The 25,130-nt window shown below is 36.7% G+C and overlaps 1 protein-coding gene across 3 annotated transcripts in view; it reads left to right on the forward strand.

Moving 5' to 3' along the window:
* ERICH3 (glutamate rich 3) overlaps nucleotides 1-25,130 on the forward strand; it is a 104,435-nt gene that overhangs the window by 48,543 nt on the left and 30,762 nt on the right. For all 3 annotated transcript variants that reach the window (XM_045547735.1, XM_045547737.1, XM_045547736.1), the window contains 4 exons: nucleotides 4,967-5,147; nucleotides 11,978-12,164; nucleotides 17,450-17,751; nucleotides 23,182-23,418. In XM_045547735.1, the coding sequence (XP_045403691.1) occupies nucleotides 4,967-5,147; nucleotides 11,978-12,164; nucleotides 17,450-17,751; nucleotides 23,182-23,418 (907 nt within the window). The remainder of the gene's footprint in view (nucleotides 1-4,966; nucleotides 5,148-11,977; nucleotides 12,165-17,449; nucleotides 17,752-23,181; nucleotides 23,419-25,130) is intronic.

Genomic DNA, 25,130 nt, shown 5'->3' on the forward strand with positions numbered 1-25,130 from the left:
ATTTAATTAATTATATCCAACATATCACTTGTACATGTAATCAATATGAAAAATTTCAATGAGATATTGAATATTTTTTTACTATGTCTTTGAAACTGAGTATTTTAAATGTACAATACATCTCATTTGAATGAGCCACCTTTGAAATGCCCGACAGCCAAATGGAGCAAATGGCTGCTGTGTTGGATAGCACAGCTCTAGATTCCACCTTGACAATGACTCATGTACCTGATAATCCTTTTCCATTTTCACTGCTACATCTCTAGTTCAAGAGCTTGCTAACTAACTCTTAATGGGACTATTGCAATCATCTTTATACTTATGTCCTGCCTCTAAATGAACAAATAGCTCATTCTAGCTTTTATTGATTATGACAATAATCAGCTAGGTGTTGAGGTTGCCAAGATGGGTAAAAGTAAATCCTTGTTCTCAGAAATATTGCAGTTTAGCAAGGGAGACAAATATATACAATTAACCATGATACACTGTGATGAGTGCTATCATTGTGATCTAAATAAAGCACAGTGGGAACACAGAGGACAGAAATACTAGTTCTGACTGAGAAGATTAGAGAATGCCTCAGAGAGAAAGTGGCATTTGAAAGGGGCTTTGAACAATGAGTAGGAAGTTAGCAGGTAGAACCAGGGAGCTGAGGGCGAAAGGCAAGAAGGGGAAAAAAAGAGTAAGCAAAATTCATCTCAGTTTTGGCAGATTCTCATAATGATACTAAATTAAACTTTGTAGAAAAGCTCCCAACATGCTTCTCCACTGCTTAACCCCTTCACTGCCTGCCCCTTTCCTAATAAAATCAGATACATTCTTCTGCCTGGCTATTTTAAAATGTGGGTTTTATTATTATTCAGCTATGCTGAGATCTACAGATTAGGAGACAATCGCCATTGAAAAGATAATCTGTTACTCACAGTTCCCAGGAGGAGGTGGTGCACCACGTGCATTAGACTACAGTTCCATCCAGAATAATGTTTGCCCACCAATCTAGGTACCATAGTCCAGCTAAGCTGACAGATAAAACTAACCATCATGCCATACCATGCAGCACCACACAAGGAAGCACCAGGCTAGGTTAGAAGGCAGAGGGAGGCCGGGCGCGGTGGCTCATGTCTGTAATCCTAGCACTCTGGGAGACCGAGGTGGGTGGATTGTTTGAGCTCAGGAGTTCGAGACCAGTCTGAGCAAGAGCAAGACCCTGTCTCTACTGAAAAAATAGAAAGAAATTAGCTGGACAACTAAAAATATATATAAAAAATTAGCTGGGCATGGTGGCGCATGTCGGTAGTCCTAGCTACCCAGGAGGCTGAGGCAGGAGGATAGCTTGAGCCCAGGAGTTTGAGGTTGCTGTGAGCTAGGCTGACGCCATGGCACTCTAGCCTGGGCAACAGAGAGAGACCCTGTCTCAAAAAAAATGAAGGCAGAAGGAGCAGGGAGGAAAATGTGGGCAAAAGCCTTTATTATGATTTCCATGGGAAGAAATAGGAGAGGCAGATATTCGAAATCTAGACCTCTGATGCCTCTAGAAGGATTGCAGAGTTTCTGGGCATGTCAGGAAAAAGCATGAGGTATGGGTTACACAGTGTCAAGAAAAATGAGCAAGAGGACCATGCGAAGGGAAAACATACTAAAAGCAAAGGAGGGAGGAGGAGAAAACAAGGCAAAACCAGCAGGAAAGAGAAGAGAAAGGGAAAAAACCATTGAGTGTAGTGAGAAGAGGTTTTCCTGACAACCAGCTGCTTTTGTAGCCTTTAGGATGTGAACACTCTTCCTCTGGCTTGTGTCAGCTTTTCTGTCTCTGATGCCACCAGCGTCAACATGGGGACTGTTGCTCCTTATGGTCAGTCTGGCTTCTGTATCAACCTTTATCAAAGAATAACCACCAAAGTTGCTGTTTAATTTAATAGGACACTGTGAATCAGTTTTTACTGAGTGCCTATAAATGTAGAAAGCTTTCACTTTAGGGCGGGGCCAACCTACTGTACCGTTCTGTCTCAGCAAAGGACAGAATGTAGAATGCCTCATTGTTCCATGTCTGTGTCCAGTCAGATCAACATTTATGGGGTCCTTACTAGTTGTCAGCACTGGCAAGACTCCTGGGGGCATAAAGACCAGTAGGCATCACCCTTATCTATTGGGAGAGAGGAATACACTCTGATGCCCAGGGGGAGAGATATTTTGAGCAATATCAGACTAGAAGTGGGGAGACTAATTAGTAGGGTGACCATACATCCCAGTTTTCCCGAAACAGTTCAAATTTCTGCTCTTTTTTCCCTCTGCTATAATTACTAGTAACATTTCTTTCTCTGTTTGTCCCAGTTTGGATGCTAAATTCGATGGTCACCCTACTATTACAGGGATCCAGGTGGGACCTTATGATGTCCAGAATTCACCAGGGCTTAAGTGAAAGGAGAGGAGTTGCTGCCCAACAGTTCAACAAGAGGAAGCATTGATCCCTCTACTATCTCTTAAATCTACTCCTCACACAGGCCTGGGCAGGGATAAAAGAAACCCCAGTGAAAGTATATCAATGGAATGCTAAATATTACAAATTTATAATGGCTGACTGGTTAACCACTCAATGGGCTTGCTGTTTATCTGTCAGCTCAGATTATTCTTGCCTGAGAAATATGAAAAGAGATGAGAATGAAAGTCAGAAAGATAAGCCTTAGTTGTATAGGGGTCTGAGGACTTGCTCTTGTTCTTGAAATGGAACTTTTTCCTGGACGGTTTTGATACTTGCTTGAGGACAGCAGAAAGGGCCGTGAAACCCTGTTAAAGTTTCATCTGTCTGAGGTCATTATAACCTTGCAAGATGGTGAGTATAGAGGCAATTTAGTCAACTGAAAGAAACAATTGTTTGGTTCCTAGTGCATGTATTTAATAACGAGCTATCACATGGGCCTCTTGTTAGAACCCAGAAAAGTTTCCTTGGCGGCAATAATTGGGGGATATTTTTTGAAAAGAGAATGAAATAGCTAAACTCAAGAGAAAAGAGATGTCACTATCAGAAATATGCTTTAGCAGAAAAAAATATGAGTAAGAGGAAATGAAAAGGGTGAAGAGTTGCCATTCCCTTTATTTTACTTTTTAAAGTTTCTCCCTCTAGTTTCTCACTTCCTACATAGGATGCAGGTCTTTCTCCCACTCTAATCCCACTATTACCTTGTATTTGTATAGTGCTTATCTCCTGGAAGCTCACAGGCCTACCTCTAAATCCATACCACTTTAGAAAGTATTGCTTGACAAAAGGGAGATGCTTTTATTTAATCAGTCACTTCATTAAATGTGCGAGCCGCAGCTTGGAACTGGATTTGCTGTAGGTCTGCTGATTGTGCAGTGGGCTGCACATGTGCGTGTCATAGCTCCACAGTTGCCCAGGCAAGAGGAAACATGAGATTATGATTTTGCAAGTGAGAGCCAGGCCTGCCATCATCCCTTTGCTTCAACTGTGATTCAGGGAGATGTTTCTAATCTGCAAAGAATTATCCAGTGTGCTGATTTACCTTTGCTGCTCTCGATGCCCCTAAAATATGTCTGTTGATTATCTCTCTATTTGGGAGCTCTTATTTCCAATAGGCAGGACAGTTTGCTTGAATTTTAATTCTTGGATTTTCTCCCCCATTTATACTTTTCAGACTGTTTGCAGAATTTCATTTCATCAGATTTATTTCCTCTGGTTTTTGCTTCAGAACAACAGAATTGAATAAAAAAAAAAATCCTGTGAGGTGGAAGGGGATGGTTTTGGGGATGGAAATATTTTAGTAGCTCCTTCAAAAATTTTTGTTGCAGCTTTCTTATTCTTAAAAAACTGCATGCTTCCCATGCATCCATAATCGATGAAATCAAACTCAAATAACTGCCTTGGATCCACTGAAAGTCATTCTTTCCATGTTTTTCTTTTAGCTAATAATTGATTTTTAGAAAAGTGAAGTAGATAAGAAGCAAAGCCTGCCTTCTTAATTCTAGAGATCTGCAACATTCTCACTAGGCCTTTGTAATGTCTCTTGACCCTCCCAGCCTTTCCTATTTCTCTGCCTCTTCCCTCTTCCTCCTTTTCCATTTCCTGCTTTCTTCTCCTTTTCCTCCTCCTTTTAGAGGTTAAACTAACACTATACTCATTCACTGTTATGAAAACACTTCAGACTACCAATTAGGAAGCAATGCCTGAGACATTTCTTTTACTTTTTGGTATATAAATTTATTTCATATTTTATAAATAATTTAAATTGGGCAATGCCATTGAATATCAAATAGGTTTATCAGGTAATTTTTAAGACTTTCTTGGGCATATTGTTTTGATATTAAAAACAATATTAACAATATTGCTTTTTTTCTCATTGAATTGAATGCCTCACGTGAATCTGGATAATCCCAGGCTCATAACATACATGATCCCTAATCCGCAGAGTGACCATAGAAGGAATCAAATGTGTGTATCTTCCCCTCAGATGGAATAAGTTCAGGGAAGGAAATGTTGTTAGTGTTCCTTGTAAAGATAAAACATTCAATTACAAAAACTATTGCTAAATCATAATCTATGTCAATTCAGATTAGAACCAAATGATGTCACCAATATTTATTTAATTCATTTGTTTGAATATTTATTTGAGAACCAGCTAAAAGAACCAAAAACACTTTCCTCTTACCATCATTGATGTTTTATGTATGTAACACATACACACTTAAAATAAAAAAAGACCCACTTTTTCTGAATCCCTAGTATCTACATTAAAAATACAAAGCCAACATTTATATTTTATAGTTATTTAGAAGGATTTATTTTGTAATGGGCTTCACTTTTTTTGCAGTGTGTAAATTGCCACTTTGTAAAGGTTTTGTTGGTAGGTACATAAAAGTACCCTTTTTAATTCTTTATATTATAATGTCATGTGAGAATAAGAACTCTGATTAGAAAGTAATTAGTTAATAAACCTCATTTCTTTGTTTATTTTAGGATTCAAGAAGTATTTATAAAACATCACTGCATAGTAATGCAGCTATTACAATGATCTATTTGGGGAAAAATGTACATCTATCTTGTGATAAACCAGACTTCCGGGATGAAATACAAGTTTATCAGCAGCACTGTGGTGGGGAAAATCTTTGTGTCTACAAAGGCAAACTACTTGAGAAAGGTACACATAAAACGTTAATTTGTTTTAATTGCTTGGAGTTGATGCTATAGATAAGCTGTTGTTGATATAATATCAAAATGACTTCAATCACTTTATGAAATTATGCATATCCAGGGACTTATAAACCAGCTGCCTAAAAGTAAATCTAAATTTACTGCTCCGTGATTGAAACTGAAACAGCAATTACTCTTGCAGATTGTGGAAGAAAGGATTTGGAGTGATTTAACCTGGTAACAGATTAATTTTGGGATAAAGATATATGATCATTAAAATGTTGCATGAATAAGCTGTCCCCCAAATTACAAGTTAACTATTTGGCTTGCCATAGTGAATTATATCGTGCATTACTCTAAGAGAAAAATACCAGATTGGCAATTTGTTCTTTAGAGGTATGTTGAGATAAAAATCACAAATCCAATAAACTTCAGGGTGCATCACACCTAAATAACTTGGTGCAGAATTTTGCTAAATAGCTTTTTAGTACATTTCTGCTTTCATTTGATTGTAAATCCATGTTTGTCAGCATAAGATAATTCTTATATCCAGTATATGTTTTTACAAATTATATTGTGGTGTATTTATTCAACATTTAGTTCAGAGGAGCAGCAATGAAAAGAGAGTGTGTTTATAGGATATTTGTTACTGTCTTGCTTAAGAAACTGTGTTTAGAAAGTAATATTATTTTTACTAATTAAAAGAAATATTTATGCTTGGATAGTCTTAAAATAAACTTAAGAATTAAGGGAGGAGTTGGGGGCAAACATGAAATTTTTACTTTTGGTCTTTCTGATTTCCCTCATCAATCAAAGACAGTGAGTATTAATTTAAAAAATTTTAAATCCTTAAAGAGAAACTGTAACTACATATAAAGGAATTACATATTTAAAACTTTCTGACATAAAAAAGAGTAAACACTCGAATGTTAGTTTTAACTTAAAACATAATATGATGCTCAGTCATGCTAGAAATTATTTTTCCCATTTTAGATATCTGGTGGAAATGTAATTTACTTTGTCTCATTTTGTCCTAGCACTCCAGAGTTTGTGCCTTCCATTTTGTAGATGAGGAAGATGAGATGAATTCATAGGTAGAACAGCTCCCCAGGGTCACACTCTGGGCAGAGTCAAGCGCAGACCCTGGCTCCCTGACTAGGTGCGAGGCCCGTGCTCAGTTCTGTGCAGCCTCATTAGCCATTCTCAGTAGCAAAGAGTTTCCTACATTTTCATAATATGACTGTGAAACCCTAATAATAGTGGCATAGATACGTATTCTTAGTTTTTAAAGGTATAACTTTCAGCTATTAATTTAGGAGAATGGCAAAATTAGCTAAGGCTAAAATTGGAATTGACATAATGAAAATTGTCCTGGATTTTAGATCACATTTTGTTCAACAAAAATGTATATATAATGTCTATTTGACTGCTGGAAAAAGTGGTAGATACAAATAAAAAAAAGTTTAGCTGAATGATTCTCTGGTAGGCAATATACATTCTGTGTGAGAGTGCAAAACCAAAGGTTATGGGAGAAAGGGTGTTACTTGGCTGTGTGTTTATTTTGCATACATATTGGTGCTAAAACTTTTGGTTATGGCATTGGACAGTCTTGATTAATAGGATGGAGTGGGGACTTAAATAATTGAATCCTGTCCACATGATAATTTCGTCTCAGCTTACTGTTGATTGCCAGGAAAGTAATTGTTCGAAATTGAAAAGTTGGGTGCCTCAGAGTTGACTTGTGGTTCAACAATCTTAGTAGTTTAGTTGAACTGAAAAGAATCTGCCCTTTCTACAAATCAAAGCTGTGCATGATTCAGTGAAATGTAAATAGGTTTTTATAAGATTTCTATTAAAAGAAAAAAAGATGGCATTTAATATTATTCTTGGAACAGTAAACTCATTAAAAATGTGGCAATTGTTAATTTGTCTTGCTTCTTCACGTGAAATAATAATAAAATTAATTATTTAGGAGTGTGGCAAGTGAATCATTTATTGTTATAGTAAATCATAATGTCACAGTTTGATTTTAGACTTCAAGCTAAAGTTGTTTATTACATACACCTATGAAATCACTGAATATTTACTGCTACTTGTAAAGAGTACAGTTTCTTCACAGACATTTTTATTTGCCATGTTTATCCTTTCAAACCAGACAAACCTTGGCTTCTTGGGTTCCTGTGGATGCCCATAATGAAGTAACATTCTTTTTCTGGCCCTTTTTTAATTTCTTCCTTTTCTGCCCCATTTTCTAGTATTTTTATAACCTGATCCTGTTGTACCCGTGTGCATTCCTCATGACTCCCCAAACACAGCTTTTTTGCTGTCCCATTCATGCTGTTGTCTTGCCTTTGGTTGTTCTATTTCCTTTGTCCGGAATGCTCTTTCTTTCCTCTTTTTAAAATTCAAATCTTTCCCATCTTTTAGGATTCAGATTAAGGCTGTGAAGCTGGCTCAGCTGACTTCTCTGGTTTATCTCGATGGACCATGGCTCTCAGTCTACGCTCAAAACCGAAGCATTTCATTGCACTCCGACTTACATTAACTGTTTTTTTTTTTTTTACTTTTCTTTTACTTATTACAAATGTATATATAGTTTTTTAAAAAAGCTTTATTGAAGTACAAATCAAATACCATAAAATTTATCCAGTGTAAGTGTATAATTCAATGACTTTAAGGAAGTGTACAGAGTTGTGCAGCCATTATCACAAACCAATTTGAGAACATCTTTGTCACCTCGAAAATTTCCTTGTGCCCATTGGCAGTTAGTTCCTACTCTCATTGTCAGCCCCAGGCAACCACTGATCTGCTTTCTAACTCTACAAATTTCCTATTCTGGACATTTCCTATAAATTAAGTCCTACAGTAGTAGTGTTCTGTCTTGCTTCTTTCACTTAGCATGATGTGTTTGAAAGTCATGCATTTGTATTGTCTGTCAATAATTGCTCTCTCCTTATATTGCTCAATATATCCCATGATATGGATATATTTAATACATATTCTTAAAATTCGTTCCCCAGTTGGTGAACATTTGTATTATTTCTAGTTTGGGACTATTAAAAACAGTGCTGTTATCAACATACGAATGCAAGTTTTTGTGTAGACGGAAGTTGTCATTTCTCTTGATTAAATTCCTAGGAATAGTTTTGATTTTTTTTTTTTTTCTGAGTGGGTCATACTTTACTGTTTCTTTACATGTCTTTAGGGTTTTTATTGAAAATTTGATATTTTAGATAGGGTAGTAAAGCTACCAAAGCTACTATGAATTCTGGATTCTGATTTTTCCCTATCAAAGGTTGTTGTTGCCAGTTTTTTAATTTTTTTTTTGGTAACTTATCTAGAATAAATCTGTGAAATTCAGTGCCCATCACCCTGGTGTACAGTCAATGATTTTGGGGCTCAGATTTTAAAGAAAATTCTATTTTCTTTAGACTGGTCTCTTAAGGCTGTGTCTGTGCTTTCATAGTTTAGTGATCATCCAGTGGTTTGTCAGAGTTTGGGCTCAAACACCTTGAGCCAGTAAAGCCTCCATTTAATACCAACGGATCTGTTTGGGGGTATATTAGTTTCCTGGGGCTAACATAACAAATGTCCCCAAATTGTGGCTTAAAACAACATAAATTTATTCTCTCAAGATTCAGAGGCCAAAGGTTTATGATCGAGGTGTTGGTCCCTACCAACACTCCCTGAAAAGCTCTTTAACTCTTTCAACTTCTGGTGGCTCCTGGCAATCCTTGGCATTCCGTGGCTTGTAGCTCCATCACTTCAATCTCTGTTTCTGTCTTCATGTGGCATTCTTCTTCAGGTATCTCTGTGTGTCTCCTCTCATCTTTTGATGAGAACATAGGTCATTGGATTTAGGGAAAAACTTAAATCCAGGATGATCTCACTGTACTCTTCATTAATTATTATCTGTAAAGACACAATTTCCAACAAAGTCACATTCTGAGGTTCTGGACAGTCATGAATTTTTGGAGGACACGATTCAACCCACTAGAGTGGGTTGAGTACATTCAAAGTTCAGGCAGTTTTCAAGTCTGCTCCAACTTTTATTAATATTTTCTACCAGGCTCCCTTATGTTTCCTCCATGCATGGGGGAAAGTTCCTAGTGGGCTGGGGATGTATGAATAGGCTTCCAGTTAGCCGGGGATATGTAGAGAGCTTACTGAATGCCTCTATGACTGCCCTGTTGCTTATATCTCCCTATTAAATTTCTGGTTAGTCCACTGGCCTGTTGCTTGCCTGAATGAGAACTATAGTCTCAGGCTAGTAGGACTTCTGACCTTTCCTGTTAGCTTGCTCCGAGATTGCTGATTATTACTGGTAATGCCACAGGCCCAGAGGTTTTCATCTTCTGCTCCAAATCAAGTCAGCCCCCACTGACAATGAAGCTGCTGGTAATTTATGGCCTGCCCTACCCTATCAGAACTGCTATGAGGAGGTAGTGGCAGGTGGCGGGAGTGAGAGCAGTCCCAGGCAAAAGTGGCATAGATTCCTACTGTTTCCCTAAAATTCAATAATTTTTCATAAATAAGTGCTGCTCAGTTTGTGTTAAGTCTCTGTTCCATTTCTAGAGATAATATTTTAAGGGGACAGGATTTGATGACCTCACTCCAGAAGTCTTGTATATTAATTTTGCCTCTCCTGCTCAATTGTAACTTCTTGAGAGAAGATACCAAATTTGATATTTTTCAGTATTTTTGTTTCTATTTAGTGCCTAAAATAGTGCTGCTGACCATCAGTGAACAGTAAGTAACTACATTGTACAACTATTATAAAATGCTTTCTAATTTGCACATTATGTAATCTTTAAGACTGCTCTGTGAAGTTAATAGACTAGGACACAGTCCTCTATCCCCATCTCCGTCTTATAGATGAGAATTCTGAAATGCAACAAAGTTAAATAACTCACCAAGGGACACTCAACTGGGTCATGGAACAAAGTTTTCTGATTTCTGGTCTATATTCTTCCCACTACTCCATGAAGAAACCATCTAGTCAAGGTTGGGAGGTGTCACTATATTTTAAAAAATACAAAATTATAAAATACTTATCAAAGAAGTAAAGGCAGAGGTTGTCAATTCTTGTTCCATAGCTTAAAAAAAAAAAGAACAAAATGGAGTAATAGCTGGGTGTGCTCTCCAGCTATGTGGGCATCAAATGGAAGGGCAGTCACATGGAGAAGTTGATTTTCTGTGCCCATTCTCAGCATTTCCTTGACTGCACTCTCTTCCTGGAGTGGTACTTAGGGAGTTATGGGGCGTGATACTGCAGCAGAATGGATCATATTACATGGATGCAGGATTCCAGTTTCTGTAATGAAAGCAGTCAGACTTGCTTTCTAGTCACCACTTGAAGAGTTCATCCATCATTAAGACAAGTGGACTTGTATCTTAGTTTCCCCAGACTCCAATTTTTTCAGTTTTTTCTTTCCTAGTTTGTTTACTTTCATTTCACAAATACTAAGGAATAAATGATAGAATTACCTTTTTAATAACTCTATTCTTTAGAATGAATTGCATCTGATTTAGAAATACTTTTGGGGGCAAAATGTGGTATATGCACATTGTTTCTGCATGACTGTGAAAGAAATAGTTTATAGTAATAATTCTCTAATTATTTGGGGGGAACTTTCTATGCCATTGCCCCTGGACTTGGGGAAACAAAATAAGACTAACTTCAGCCCTCATAGATTTCACAAATAGGCAGGTCAGCAAACATCTAGATCAGGGTTCTCAAAGAACCTGTCCTTAGACCAATAAATAGCATCAGCATCACCTGGCAAACTTGTTAGAAATGCAAATTCCTGGGCCCTACTCTGGACCCACTGAATCAGATATTCTGGGGTGAGGCTCAGCAATCTATGTTTTAATAAGCCCTCCAGATGATTCTGATGCACATTAAAGTTTGAAAACCACTCATGTAGCTATATTTTAATACATTGTGGTAAGTGCAACAATGGAAAATATATACATAGTAGAGAGGAGAAAATTGTTAACTCTATTATTGTTAGAAGTGGAACAGTCCAGTGAAGCTCCTTTTTTTGTAGGAAGTGACATAAGAAGTGTTCGTGAGAAGCAGGGTTTTGAGTCACTCTGTAGGGAATAGGGTTTATCAGACTTAGGGTTTAGAACCTTTAGGGTGGGACCTTTTCAAAGAGCATTATAAGACTTGGAATGACTATAAACTATTAATTTTAGGCAGTGGTTCTTAATTTATTTGTGGGACTTTTGGGTGGTTGGAGGAGAAAGAAGAGAATCTCAAATCTAAACTGAATTGAGTATGGCTTAGAGATGAATAGTTACTTCATTCATATGTGTATTAGGGTATTTAAATTCACAACTAAAAATATAAAATTTTTAAAAAGCATTACTGAGCTCACAGTAGCCTTTTGTCATTAAGTACTTTATTAACAGACAGTATAACAAGATAGAGGCATGGAATCCAGAGAGATGTTTGGATTCAAATTATAACTCTCCCACTTACTATATAATCTTGGATAAATTACTAAACTTCTCTAAGCCTTAATTTCCTCACCTAGAAACTAGTGATAGAAATATTCCCACTTCATGTGACGGTTGAAAAAGAACATACCAAAGATAATCAGGCATAATGCCTGGCCATAATGAGTGCTCATATAATGTTACATATTATTATTTTACTACAAATCAAGGAGTTTTATAAAGACTTGGAGTATTTATTACAAATAAAAGTAATAGAATACATTTTTATGATTAAAAATTGTCCTCAAAAGATGATCTCTATCATAATATTGTACTTGTGTAACTTTGAAGATGTTAGTTGATTCTACTAATATATTTCTTTTTTAATTCCAGAGACCTTTCAGTTTATTTCCAAAAGGCACCATGGTTTCCCCTTCAGTCTCACCTTTTTCCTCAATGGGATGCAGGTGAATAGGTTAAGCTCCTGCTGTGAATACAAGCACCGAAAAGGTTCCAGACTTGGAGGCAAACGAGGATACTTTGGATTTGTGTGTGTTGAGAGATCATCTCCTTGCTACAAGTATGGAAACAAATGTCCTTTGGTAGAGGGCAAGTTTTGCTACATTTTTCTTCTAATGCTTTACTAATGCATTCGTCTGCACAATTTGTTAAGAAAAATTAATATAGCTGAGCCTAAAATACGTAAGTTAAGGGTTGTTTATTATAACCCTGAGTGTTGTATTTGAAATTATAAGATATAAATCAGATTTCCAGATGTACTATATAACAGAGAAAAGCTGGTGGCATTTTAAATTATTCTACTTTCTATCACTCCCTTTCTTCATACTGCTTTAAATTCTATTTATGAAGAGAAGGAGAGAAGGGGTTTTTTGTTTTTTGTTTTTTCTCATTCCTCTGAGTAACTGGTTTTGGGCTGAACCCTGAAGCTTGTGCCAAGCATCTGACTTACGTGGTTGAATATAATAGGTCATGCGTATTAGAAGTGTGCCTACATGATGGTGTGGCCCAGTTTTCCCTCTCATCCCCCTGGTTTCAATCTCCTGCATAACAAAATGCATGATAAAAGATCAGTTTTGACTGGTATCAGCTTGTATGTTGGATGTTCGGTTTGAAATTAGGAGTCTTGCTTGTGAGATTTCTTTCATTTTTTTTGAAAGTTCTCATAAAGAGTTGTCTAGATGACAAGCTAGAATACAGGAGTGAACCAGCTAAAGTACATGTCTCCATGGAACTTGTTCTAATGGGGGAAAGGCAAATAACATATCAATAAGCCAGTCAATATATGTCAGATAGCATGATGAACACAAAAGAGGGTCAGGGAGATATGGGGAGAGAGGGGGAATGAGGGTGATAAGGCTGTGTGTTATATATGTAGGATGGTCAGGAAAGGCCTCTCTAATAGAATGTCTTTGAGTAGAAATAAGGAAAAAAAGTCTCTTCCTCCAAATAGCTTTTCAGGTAGAGGAAAAGTATATATGCAGAGGGCAGGAGGCAGGAACATGCTTGGTGTGTCTACGCTAGTGTGTGGTCAGAGCAAAGGTAAGGAATAGAATGACAAGGTAGGAGATGAGGTCAGAGAGACAATGATACCAAGTCACGTGGAGTCCGAAGTTCACTGCAAGAACTTCAGCTTTTATTCTGAGAAGGATGGGAAGCCTCTAAGGTAGGTTTCCAGCAATGACCTATCATTATTTGACAATAACTCCTATGGGAAAGATAAACTAGAGGGATGGGAGAAAGAGTGGAAACTGCTTTAATCCAGAGAAGAGATAATGGCAAAATGAGTTAGTGACTGGGTTCTAGATACATTTTGAAAGTAGAGCTTACAGGATTTACTGATGAATTGGATGCAGGGTATGACATAATGAGAAAAATCAAAGAAGATTCAAACTTTGTGGCCTGAACAACTGAAAAAATGTCCAATTAACATGTACCTAAGATGGGACTATGGAAGAAGCAGTTTTAGAGGTAGAATAAAGGGGTTTTGGTTTTGGAGCCATTAAGTTTGAGACATCAATGTGATATGCAAGTAGAGACATTGAGTAGGCAGTTGGATCTGAGAATCTGGGGTCAGTTGAGAGGTACAGGCTAGAGATATACATTTGAGAATATTTTGCATATAAAATGGCATTTAAAGACATAGGATGGGATAAGATTGATTAAGAATTGAATGCAGATAGAGAAGATACCTGAGTAATGAGCTCCATGTCACTCTGTTTCAGAGGTAAGGGAGATAAAGAAGAACCATCTGGAGAAGGAAAGCCAGTGATTAGAAAGAGAACCTAGGGAGAGTAATAACTTGGAAATGAATAAAATCTTTGAAGAATAAGGTCATGTTTAACCAGGTTGAATATATGGATAGGTTAAGTAAAATGAAGACTGAGAATTGAACATTGATTTGATAGTATGTTGCTTATTGGAGATCTTGGCCCAAGTTATTAGAGTGGAACAGTAGGGAAGTGAGCTTTACTGGAGTGAATTTAAGAGATAATTGGAGAAGAACTAAGGCCAGAGACTACAGACAACTTTTAAAAATGGTTTTTGTTATAAAAAGTTGTAATTAGATGGTAGCCAGGAGGGAGAATGTAGGGACCCATGGGACTTTTTATTTTTTAAGATGGGTGATGTTATGTTCATATGCTAATAGATAGGATTGATACCCTAGAGAAGAAAACAAATTGATGAATTGTAATATAAAGGGGAAATGTGCTTGAGTAGACTGAAGAAGATGGGATCTAGGGCTCAGGTAGAGGTGTAAACCTTAAGAAGAGGAGAAGTGTTTCTTCCATAGTAACAGGAGGAAAGAGAGCATACAAGCTAGAGAGACAGGTAAGTTGGTGGATGTGCTGGGACCAACTAGAAGTCCTCTGCTGATTGTTTCTAAATTCTCCAACAAGAAATAAATCTATCAGCAGAGGTTAAGAGTGAGGGAGGGGGGGTTTGGGGGTTTTAGGAGAGAGAATATGGGTGATAGAATCATCCAGAGAGTGGGAGAGTGAATGGCCTAAAGTAGTGTAGTACCAATGCCCAGCTGAACTGCCTTCCAGGTCCAACCCAAATATGCTATCTGCTTATTTGTGGTTAGGTCATTTAACTCTTTTGCTGTAGATCAGGCAAGAGTCAAGTCAGCGTGGTTTAAATAGGACAGGGATAGATGGGTAAGTGCTGGAGCCTTGCTTGTCTGGCCTCATCCCTACCTGAGACTGCTTTGGTCATTCCAGAGGTGCTGATGCTGCAGAACTCCAGTGAGAGTTGAGAACTACCTCTGAGGAGACTGTTAGCACTTATATTGCATAACTTTTTCTTTTGTTACATCCATAGTGATATTTTTAGTTATTTTAAGGAATATATGTTAATTCCTCCAGTTTATTCAAAGTGAAATTAGTTTTAATTCATTTAAAAAATACTGGTCCCTGAAATTTTTACAATTAGAAAAAGGAGGGATGGTAAAAGAAAACAATAGGGAGTTCTATCCCTAAAAATGATTAGGAATTACCTGCTTCAGATCCTTAGAAAACAAGAAAAGCTGAGCAGTGGTCACTTCCAAAGTGTGAAGTTCCACAATTGTACTCACCCATCAATCTCGGGAACTGTTTGAAGAAGCGTAGTAGTTATTTTTAATTGCTAGAGTGAAACACAGGAGGAAGGCTTGCCTAACCAAGGAGAATGCAGGCTGCTTTGAGCTTTAGTCATCAGAATCATACCTCAAATTATATTCAGAAGTCAAATAGGTAGTCAGTGACGGGGAGAGCACAGACGTTATTCACTTTCTTTGTCCAATTCTCCCCAGCAGACGGGCAATAAAAAGTCTGTGCATACAGTAGGGAGACATCAAAGCCTTTACATAGGCACAACATAAACTAAAAGTAACGGCATATCAGAGGCTCCAAATCAATGTATTTGGTGTTGCCATTGATAAGGGAAGAGCAGCTTGAACAGAAGGCACTGCTAGTCATCCTATTCTGTGAAGATTCATGACACCTTTATTTCAAGGAGAGCAATGTGCTAAGCACATTGTCATCACAGTCAGGAAATATTTATCATGCTTAATATGGGTAAGATAAGTATATTATTATTATCTCATATTTTACAGCCTGATAGTTACTTTGAGTGCAAATCCTTTTAGCTTCATTTTATGATGAGATATTGAAAAGTTAACTGATATAACTCAGTTCTCATATTTGCTTGTTGGAAGAACTTATTAAAATCAATTCCTATGCTATTTCTAGACTGGAGATGGCTAAAATTCAGTGAAATCTTAAGTTTAAGAAATTCTCATTGGATTTGGTTCAGATTTTATATATTATTCCTATTCTTCCTGGACTGACAAGTCTTGCCTGCATTCTGATCCCTTTTCACTCACCTGGTGTAAATTACTCGGTTCTCTAGCAGTTGTATAGCACAGAGAGAAGGGGCATAAGCAGTGCCAGGGAAGAAGGAATGTGGAGACTGACAACTTCCAGATGCTTTGTTTGGGTCATGGATTGTCTCCAGGCCTTGCTGGAAACTTTTCCAGATTGTGTTAGTTTTTGGTGAGAGAGCATTGAGTATTTTCTCTGGTAGCAAGCCCAAGAGTGTAACTAGTCTGTGTAACTAGTCATCTTTGCTGGTTGTATCATAACTAGTAATTACAGGGCTACATTTGTAATAGAAAAATATGGTTGAGCTTCAGTGTGAGGTGATGTTGAGCTGGGGTCCAGCCCCATCACTCACCTGCTGGCTGACCTTGGGCTACTGGAACCTTTTAAGCCTCAGTTTCCTCATTTGTAAAGTGGTGATGATAGTTCTTAATTTATTGGTCTTTAGGGTAATGAATTTCTTCAGATAATGCATATAGAGTACCCAGCGAAGAGCTTGGCACAAAGGGAGTGCTTAATAATCTTATCATTATCATAATCATCAGTTTTATTAATGTATATATTACCATTATTGTAATTCTTATTTTGATGTTAACTTGAGAGATAGAAAAAAAAGCTATAGAAGACAATTTGTTCCCATCACTTTTATTATAATTGATTTTAAAAAATTTAATGTCATAATGCATTCAGATTATCTGGGTGGTTCACCAGATTTGACTTGGAATGACTTTGTAACCTCTGTAAATTATTGCTATTTTCAAGGAACAAAAGCTTATTGCCAGTAAAAATCACCAGAAGATTGTAATGCAGGCTTCAAAAGGCCATTCTAAAGGCAATAATGGCAGTACTATTAAAATAAGCCTGCAGACTCATAAGTTAGTTACTTAAAGGACGTAACATTTGACTATATATGTTTCTTAAAAAATCTGTCCTATTTATTTAGAGTCTTGTAGGTAAGTCTTTTGTTGTTGTGTTGTTGGAATAATAAATTATCAAAGACTGAATAGCATTTTTCTCTTCTGATTATTTGTATATCAATTTTCCTGTGTTTATAAATCTGAATGTTTTTTTGTCACATAATTCTCATTTAAAGAGTTGAAATATATATATTCACATATCTGTAAACAGGTGTAAAATTATCTATTTATATATCTATATCTACATATGACTGTTTGTTGTAAGGCCAAAAATGTGTTGTAAGGCACAAATTTTATTTTGACACTGTAGTGGGTTGGTTGATGAGTTGTTTTCTTTCTTGTTTATTATTGTTGGTAAAATTATTAAGAATTTTTTGTGTTCATTTACAAGATTTTAGTATCAATAAAGAGAAAATAATTTCTTTTTAATTAACCTATGTGTACTGTAATAAAAATATTTTGTGTGTCATCTCTTACTAGAATAGGAAATAAGTGATTTAAAAAGCTTTGAGGTTCCACTGTGCTATATATAAGGGTTAATAAACATTTTATGTTCATATTTTTCATAGGTGCATTATTGCAATGGGCCTTGATAAAAAAACATCTTTACCAAAACTTCGGAAAGAAAAGAGCACTGAGAAAAGAGTGGAACCAAGGAAGGGTGAGGGGAAGGCGAGGAAGGATGGAGAATACGTGACACCAAGAAAAAATGAGATGGAGGGGGACAAAACCTCTGTCTCAGACAGTTTTTTAGCTCAAGAAATAAAAACTGGGGTCAGAGAAGTGAGAACTGCTATGGAAGAAATGGAACATAAAGGAAAACCAGGTCAAGATGTTTGGGAAGATGACCTGGGAAATACTTTAAAATATGGTAATCAATAACAGAGTTCTTTCGTTGCTGCTGCTGTTGTTTTTAGTCTTTAAATGTGGTTATCAAAATTTGCAAAAATATCCCTTAAATGTTGTTACTCAGTTATGGGCTTTAGGCAACTCTGTGGCATGTTAGGCATCGCTGATCACCTTCCTCTGATGTTTTGCACGGAGTCCTGTGTCGCCTACCTTAGAGGAGGGTAGACCTAACCCCAGAAAGGTTGAAGGTTCTTGTTGTGGGAACGAGGGAGGGGAAGGGGAGTTGATGTCTGTGTGAGCTCTGTTGACTTCTGTAGAGACCATTTTGACCACATAGAATTTTGCCTATCTTTTTAGTTTTTGGATGTACTTGCTTTGGTGAAATTGATGAATTGCTTTGGCATCAGGTAGATACAACCTATATGATTATGTGGTGATAGCATATTTCATAACTAAAAGCAGTTGACATAGGTTTAAGGTCCTGGATTTTTTTGGCTTTTTTCTTTTCTCTGTTTTCTTCTCTCTCCTGCCTTCTCTCTTCCTCTCTCTCTGTCTCTCCACACACACACACACACACACACACACACACACACATACACACAGAGACACACACACACACACATATACAGGCGTACCTCATTTTACTATGCTTCACTCTGTCGCACATTGCAAATACTGTGCTTTTTACAAATTGAGGGATTGTTGCAGCCCTGCATTGAGCAAGTCTGTTGGTGCCATTTTTCCAAAGCATGTGTTCACTTTGTGTCTGTGTCACATACATTTTGGAAATATTTTGACTTTATTATTATTATTATATCTGCTATGGTGATCTGTAATCAGTGATGTATGATGATACTATTGTAATTGTTTTGAGGTGCCACAAACTGCACCCATATAAGATGGCCAACTTAATGTTGTGTGTTCTGACTGCTCCACCAACCAGCTGTTCCTTCATCTCTCTCCCTCTCCATGGGCCTCCCTATTTCCTGAGACACAACAATATTAAAATTAGGCTGATTAATAACCCTACAATGGCTTGTAAGTGTTTAAATGAAAGGAAGAATTGCACTTTAAATCACTTTAAATCAAAAGATAGAAAGGCTTATCTAAAGCCAAGATGGGCCAAAAGCTAGGACTCTTGTGCCAAATGGTTAGTCAAGTTGTGAATGCAAAGGAAAAATTCTTGAAGGAAATTTTTAAAAAAATGCTCAGTGTCCCTAATCATCAGGGAAATGCAAATTAAAACTACAATGAGATAGCACCTTACCCCAATTAGAATGGCTTTTATTAAAAAGTCGAAAAACAATTGATGCTGCCGTGGATGCAGAGAGAAAGGAACAGTTAGTTATACATGGTTGGTGGGACTGCAAATTAGTACAAACTCTATGGAAAACAGTATGGAGATTTTTCAAACAACTAAAAGTAGACGTACCATTCAATCCCACAATTTTGCTACTAGGTATTTACCCAAAGGAAAAGAAGTTATTTTGTCAAAAAGACACTTGCGTTCTAATATTTACAGCAGCACAATTCACAATTGCAAAGATATGAAATGAACCCAAGTGCCCATCAATTCATGAGTGGATTAACAAAATGTGGTATATGTATACCATGGAATACTACTCAGTTAAAAAGGATGATGAATTAATGCCCTTTGCAACAGTTTGGATGGAACTGGAGACCATTATCCTAAGTGAAGTATCTAAAGAATGGAAAAATAAACACCACATGTGCTTGGAACTAACCGATGAGCACACGTGCGCAGAGGGAAGTAAAACTCAGTAGAAATCAAGCACAGGGGAGGCAGGGGAAAGGGCATGGGTGAAAACCAACCTAAGGGGTACAATGAACACTATCTGGGTGATGGGCACACTTATAGCCCTGAATCAAGATTACAAAAGCAATCCGTGTAACCAAAAACATTTGTACCCCTGTAATATTTAGAAATAATAAAAAAAGAAAGTAGCAGAACTACAACTTATACCCAAGCTTGTCTAATTTCCAGCTCAGAATTTCAGACACTGTACAACCTTCTATTCTGTACAACGTATCCTAGATACTCCATGGTTGTGGGTGAGGTATCCAAAAGCATCGGAGAGGGAGAGCTCCTGAGTGTCCTTATTCCCAGGAGACAAAGCCTGGATTAGAGGAATGGTAGCCAGGAGTTGGGGTGACCTGTGGTAGAGCTGGCTTCAGGAAAGGGGCAACTCCTAGGTATCCTCTTCTTCATCTCATATTGTTGCTACTCAAGGGTTTCAGAAATCTAAGAGAATGATCATAGCACCTGCTAAAGCACTGGATTTTGTGTTTGTTTATTACAGAAATAATATGTCTATCTTTAAAAAGATTTCACTCATAACACTTTTACCCAGTTCACATCTCTCCAAGATCTCTTCTAGTCTTTATTCTTATTTTGGACTGAGAATTTAAAAATATCTATCGCAACAGCAATCGCAGAGAGATTGACAAATGGGATGTATTTTCCTGTGTTTTACCTTTTAAGACATGAAGGTTTATTAAAGTTAGGTTTAATAGAAGCTTTTCATTTTCTTCTTTTTTTCCCTTTAAACCAACATGGCTAGTGTTATGTGTGACATATTTTATAGCTATGATAAAGCTTTTCCTGTGGTCTTTCTTCTGTGCCGGCTAGTTAATGGACTTTAAATGTCCATTTCCATTAATAAAAAGCAGCAGCAAGGCTTTAGCTCTGCAGAATAGCTGCTATCAGCTATCAGTAAGGGCAGCAAGAAGCTTGAGTTGAGGTCAGTGAGGGAACGCTGTAGCTGGATTGATTTTGACCTGGTGTTGACTCACATACTCATTAGTGAGGTTGGTAAACAACAGGCTAATTAAATTCTCTAGAAGAAGGCAAACGGGATGGGGGGTGAAAAGAAGAAATTATGAAAAAGATTTCAGAAAGCATGCCACTTTTTTATTAGTAATTTTTACTTTATGTAATTTTTATTTTAAGTTCACTCATATTGAAAACCTGAGTGCATGACACAAAGGTGATGTCCTTTGGGCTATGATGCTAATGGAAGGCTCTTGGTTAACAGAAGGCTGATCTTGAGATATGATGATTGTAGGGGTAGAACACAGCCAGGGGAGCCTTGAATTCCATATTTGAAAGAAAACACAGGAGCTCCTGAAAATGGGATGCAAGGACTGTTCTTGTGGTTCACTATATGTTCCTTCAATTTTGTGCTCGCTTCAATTATTTAACTGTAATTGTGCCCTAATTATGGACACTTGTACTGCTCCAAGTTTAATCAGGTGCCTCCATTAAAGTGGATTGCTGTCAATGGAGCACACATTATGTGTGATTAATCCTGTTCTATGACCAACTCCCTCCACTACCCGATCTCAACCACCATTCCTACTAATCCCTAATATTTATTAGGCACTTGCTGTTCATAGCACTGTGCTAAGCATGTTACATCACTTTTTGCTTTTAATACTCACCACAGTTTTGTACTATCTATGTTATGGATGAAGAAATTTAAGCTTTAAACACATTGCCTAAGTTCACGTAGCTAGAGTATGTGTTTTAACTGGGTCTTGGGCACGTGACTGGCTGACTCCGAAACCCTCACATTTCGCTACTATATAATATCATAGAAGGAATTGCAGCAATGCATTCATATTCTGTCTGGCCCTCTGCTTATCTTGTGACCAGTAGCAAATACTTGTAAAATTGTGTGTGTGTGTGTGTGTGTGTGTGTGTGTATTTTGGAGATAACCTCACCTCCTCGTTTTATGAAGTCTTCCCTGAACCCTTAAAATGACTTTCCATCCTCCTCTGATTCCATTCCACTTACTTGACACTACTTCCCACAATTAATCGTGAGTCCTATATATAACTCCATAGCAATCGAGCCCAGTAGTGTTGAAACAAACATTATTGCGGGCCATGTATAAAAACTACTATAAAATCAGTACAGTATCTCTTGTGCACCTACATCTTATTTCCTCAACAGAAACTGGAAATTCCTTGATGGCAGGTGTTGTCTGATTGTGATGTCTTTTATCTTGCAATTTTATTCTCTTCTGCAGAGAAGGCTCTCAATAAAGGCTTATTGATTGATAGTTAACTGGGCCAAGTGAGGAATTATCCTATAACTTGCCCAGCAATACTTGGATCAAAAAATGTTTGTTTTTATTAGTATTTCCTGTTTCTGTCACACAATATCAAGTGAATTCTTCCTCTTCTGGCTTATTTTATAATTTTATTTTACTGATTTCACATTTCTTGTTTAAATGTATTAAATCTCTTGTGAAAACATTTTTGTGATTAATTCTCTTTGACTTTCTTCATTACAGTTTTTGATTTCACTTTTTCTTTTACATCTCCCTCATTCGTTCTCTGCATTTACAGAGATTTCTTTACATGCACAGAGCATACATTTCTAAATTAACTTTCTTTCATTGCAGCGCGTGGACGACTCTCAAGTAGATTACCCGAGAGGCCCCCACCACTGGAAGAGAACCCAGAATATCTAATAACTAAAACACACAAATTTAGGAAATTGTTATTTTCCCTGTAATTTTTATTTTAAGGATATTTGTTTATTTGCTTAATTGGTTCTGCATGAAATCCTTTTGCTCTCTCTCTGTGGCATGTTGTCACTTCAAGATTTTTAGTTTTTGGTGGAAGAAAAAGGGGAACAATTAAATATGAAAGGTGAAAAATTATAACCACAAGAGACAGCTGGGGTTTATCTGATGTGACAATTTCCTTTGCCTGCTACAGATTTGCTGCACCTCTGTAGGGAATGAAGCAAATTTGTGGCCGTGACAGGAATATTCTATTTTGCATGAATTTTTATCCTTGGAATGTAATCATTTCATTTATTGTAGGAATGCATAATGCACATGATTTCCGTTCTGGCCTAGGTATAGAATCCTTCATAATGCCTTTTCTCAATGTCCATTTGATTCCCAAAGAATGTGCTATTCACAGTGTTACTTCTCAGGGCCTTTAGACTGGATTAATTGAATTTTTCCACTTCACTATTCATTAACTTGATATCCAAATATTTTGAACATTTTTTCACATGAAATATGACCTCACTGGGTATTCAAATTAACTTTCATTATTATAATCCTGTTCTCTTCATTTTTAATTTATTTCTAATTTATTGTTTTATATCAAATTTTTCTCTTTCCATTTTGGTCATTGTGGATGATGATGTCCATTTGTAAATGAACTTTTATTAGGTTTCAGCCTTGTCATTTGGAGCTTCATTTCTTTTATGCTCTTGTATATGTAACTGATGGCAATCTTTGATCATTTGCTATTCATTTTCTATGTTCACTAATTGGGTGAAAAAGCAGAAGCAAAGAAAATCTCAGAAAAGAGAGGATAATGGAGTCAAAGTTCTCATTAAAGTGAAATAGGTTAAATATTGGGGATTCTATTTTCATTCTCATAGTGGAGGTTTTCTTTTTTCAGAATATGAAGAAGATTTTGAAGGAGATGAGGAGAAACTCTATGAGAAAGCTAATGAAGAAGGACAGGCTGATGATCAAATGAATGGAATATCAAAGTCACCCTCAGATGATGAAAAAGATAATTTAGACCCTGAAAAGGAGAGTGAAACCTCATCAGAGAAGGCACCAGATGCCCATGACAATGTGAGAGATGAGGATGATGGATGCTCGCAGAGTGACTCGGAAGAGGATAAACAAGGCGAGTTGTTTAGTTTATTATTATGACAGAGGCTGTTTAGTGAGTGTGCTTACCACGTTTCTCTGTTTTCTATTTAGTGAGATAATCCTCTTTTAAGGGAATGTTTAGAGCATGGTTCCCTAACCAGAGGATGCCAGTCAATCAACCTCCCACAGATATCCAAATTATAGAGTCATTCTTTAATCCTTTCTCTTTTCTTAGTTTGCTGAGATTGTTAAGTAAGGTGTCAGATAAAGCTTGTAGTGCCTCATCTGCTGTTTACTTAGAAAGTTACCATTTTTTAATCCCAAACGATTTCCTTTTACATACATACACACACACACACAAACACACATGCACACATACCTTTTTGTGGCTTTGGAAAAATAAAAAGTAATCTCTACTCAATAAAGGAAAAGTTGAGATTTGTGCCTTAAGGTTTTTTTTTGTTTTTTGTTTTTTTTTTAGTTACCTTGAACATAAGATGCTGGCATATTAGTTTTATAGAAAAGTTACTTGCTTCCTCATAATCTTTGACTCTACATTGACTTGTATATGTTCACAGGGAAGATACAGAGCTTTTCAGGTAGAGAAAGAAACCCTTATTATCTGAGGCACACTTTAAATTTTTAAGACCTGTTTAAAGATCTTAATTTACCTAAATTCTGTCCCAGTGAAAGAAAGAACCCACTTTCTGCTTTATCCTATAAGGGGGTTTGGCCATGGCTGTGTGGTTCTTTTTTAATCAATGATTTACCTTGGTGCATCTTGGGTATTTATCAGTAATAACAAAAACCCTCTCTTATATTCACGTAGGTGTATGTCTTCATAATTTGCTTTTAACTAGAGAACAAGATTGGTTACATTATGATGACTATAGAGTTGCTGTTTTTGCCACTGTTTTCACCTCTCAAATATTTTGGGGTATGAAATCTCAAAATTTCAAATTCAAGATGTATATTATTAATATAATATAAAACAAGAGTAAATTAAGTAATCAGGTAATCATAAGAGCAACTATTTAGTTTATGGTTCCACTCTCTTCAAAAAGAATTCAAGCAAGCCTGTTCTAAAATTTCATGCATGCATATACAAGGCTATAAAATAAAGAATAGAAATTATTTAGAGGAAAAGAGAAGATAATTTTACTAGCCAGAGATGGGGCCATGATGCTCTGAGAAAAGAGCTTATATATTAGGCATGTCTGATCTAAGAAACACAAAATATAAGTATTAAGAAAAACTATAGAAAAGGCCTGGTTTAGGACTTTAAAATTTTTCACTGCCTAACCATTACTCCTGAGTAGTTCTTTCAACTGTAATAAAAATGATGGCAAATTTTATTTTCAAATGTACCAGTAGTTAATATCATTCTAACTTTTCACATTGTGCTTTACTCTTTACTTTGACTGTCAGGAAGCCCAAGATTAAATTCTTATCTTGTTTTTAAAACGAAGAAAATTAAAAGGGAAAGTTTCTAATTTTACCCAAATTTACCTTTCTCTTTGCTGGATGGACTTCCCTACCAACTCCCAGGCCTTTTGCTTAGTTCCAGCTCATCTTCCTCCTCTCCCATGACTCTCTCCTACCTCAGCAGCCATCACTGGACTCTTTATTTTATGAAAACCTATCATTCAATATATTATTTTTCACTTATTGTTTATGTGTGTTAAATTTTGCCCCTCAAATTAATGAAACAAATTAATAACGTACAAATTAATTATACTCTGAAAG

This window comes from Lemur catta, chromosome 3 (assembly GCF_020740605.2).
Source record: "Lemur catta isolate mLemCat1 chromosome 3, mLemCat1.pri, whole genome shotgun sequence".
Taxonomy (NCBI): domain Eukaryota; kingdom Metazoa; phylum Chordata; class Mammalia; order Primates; family Lemuridae; genus Lemur; species Lemur catta.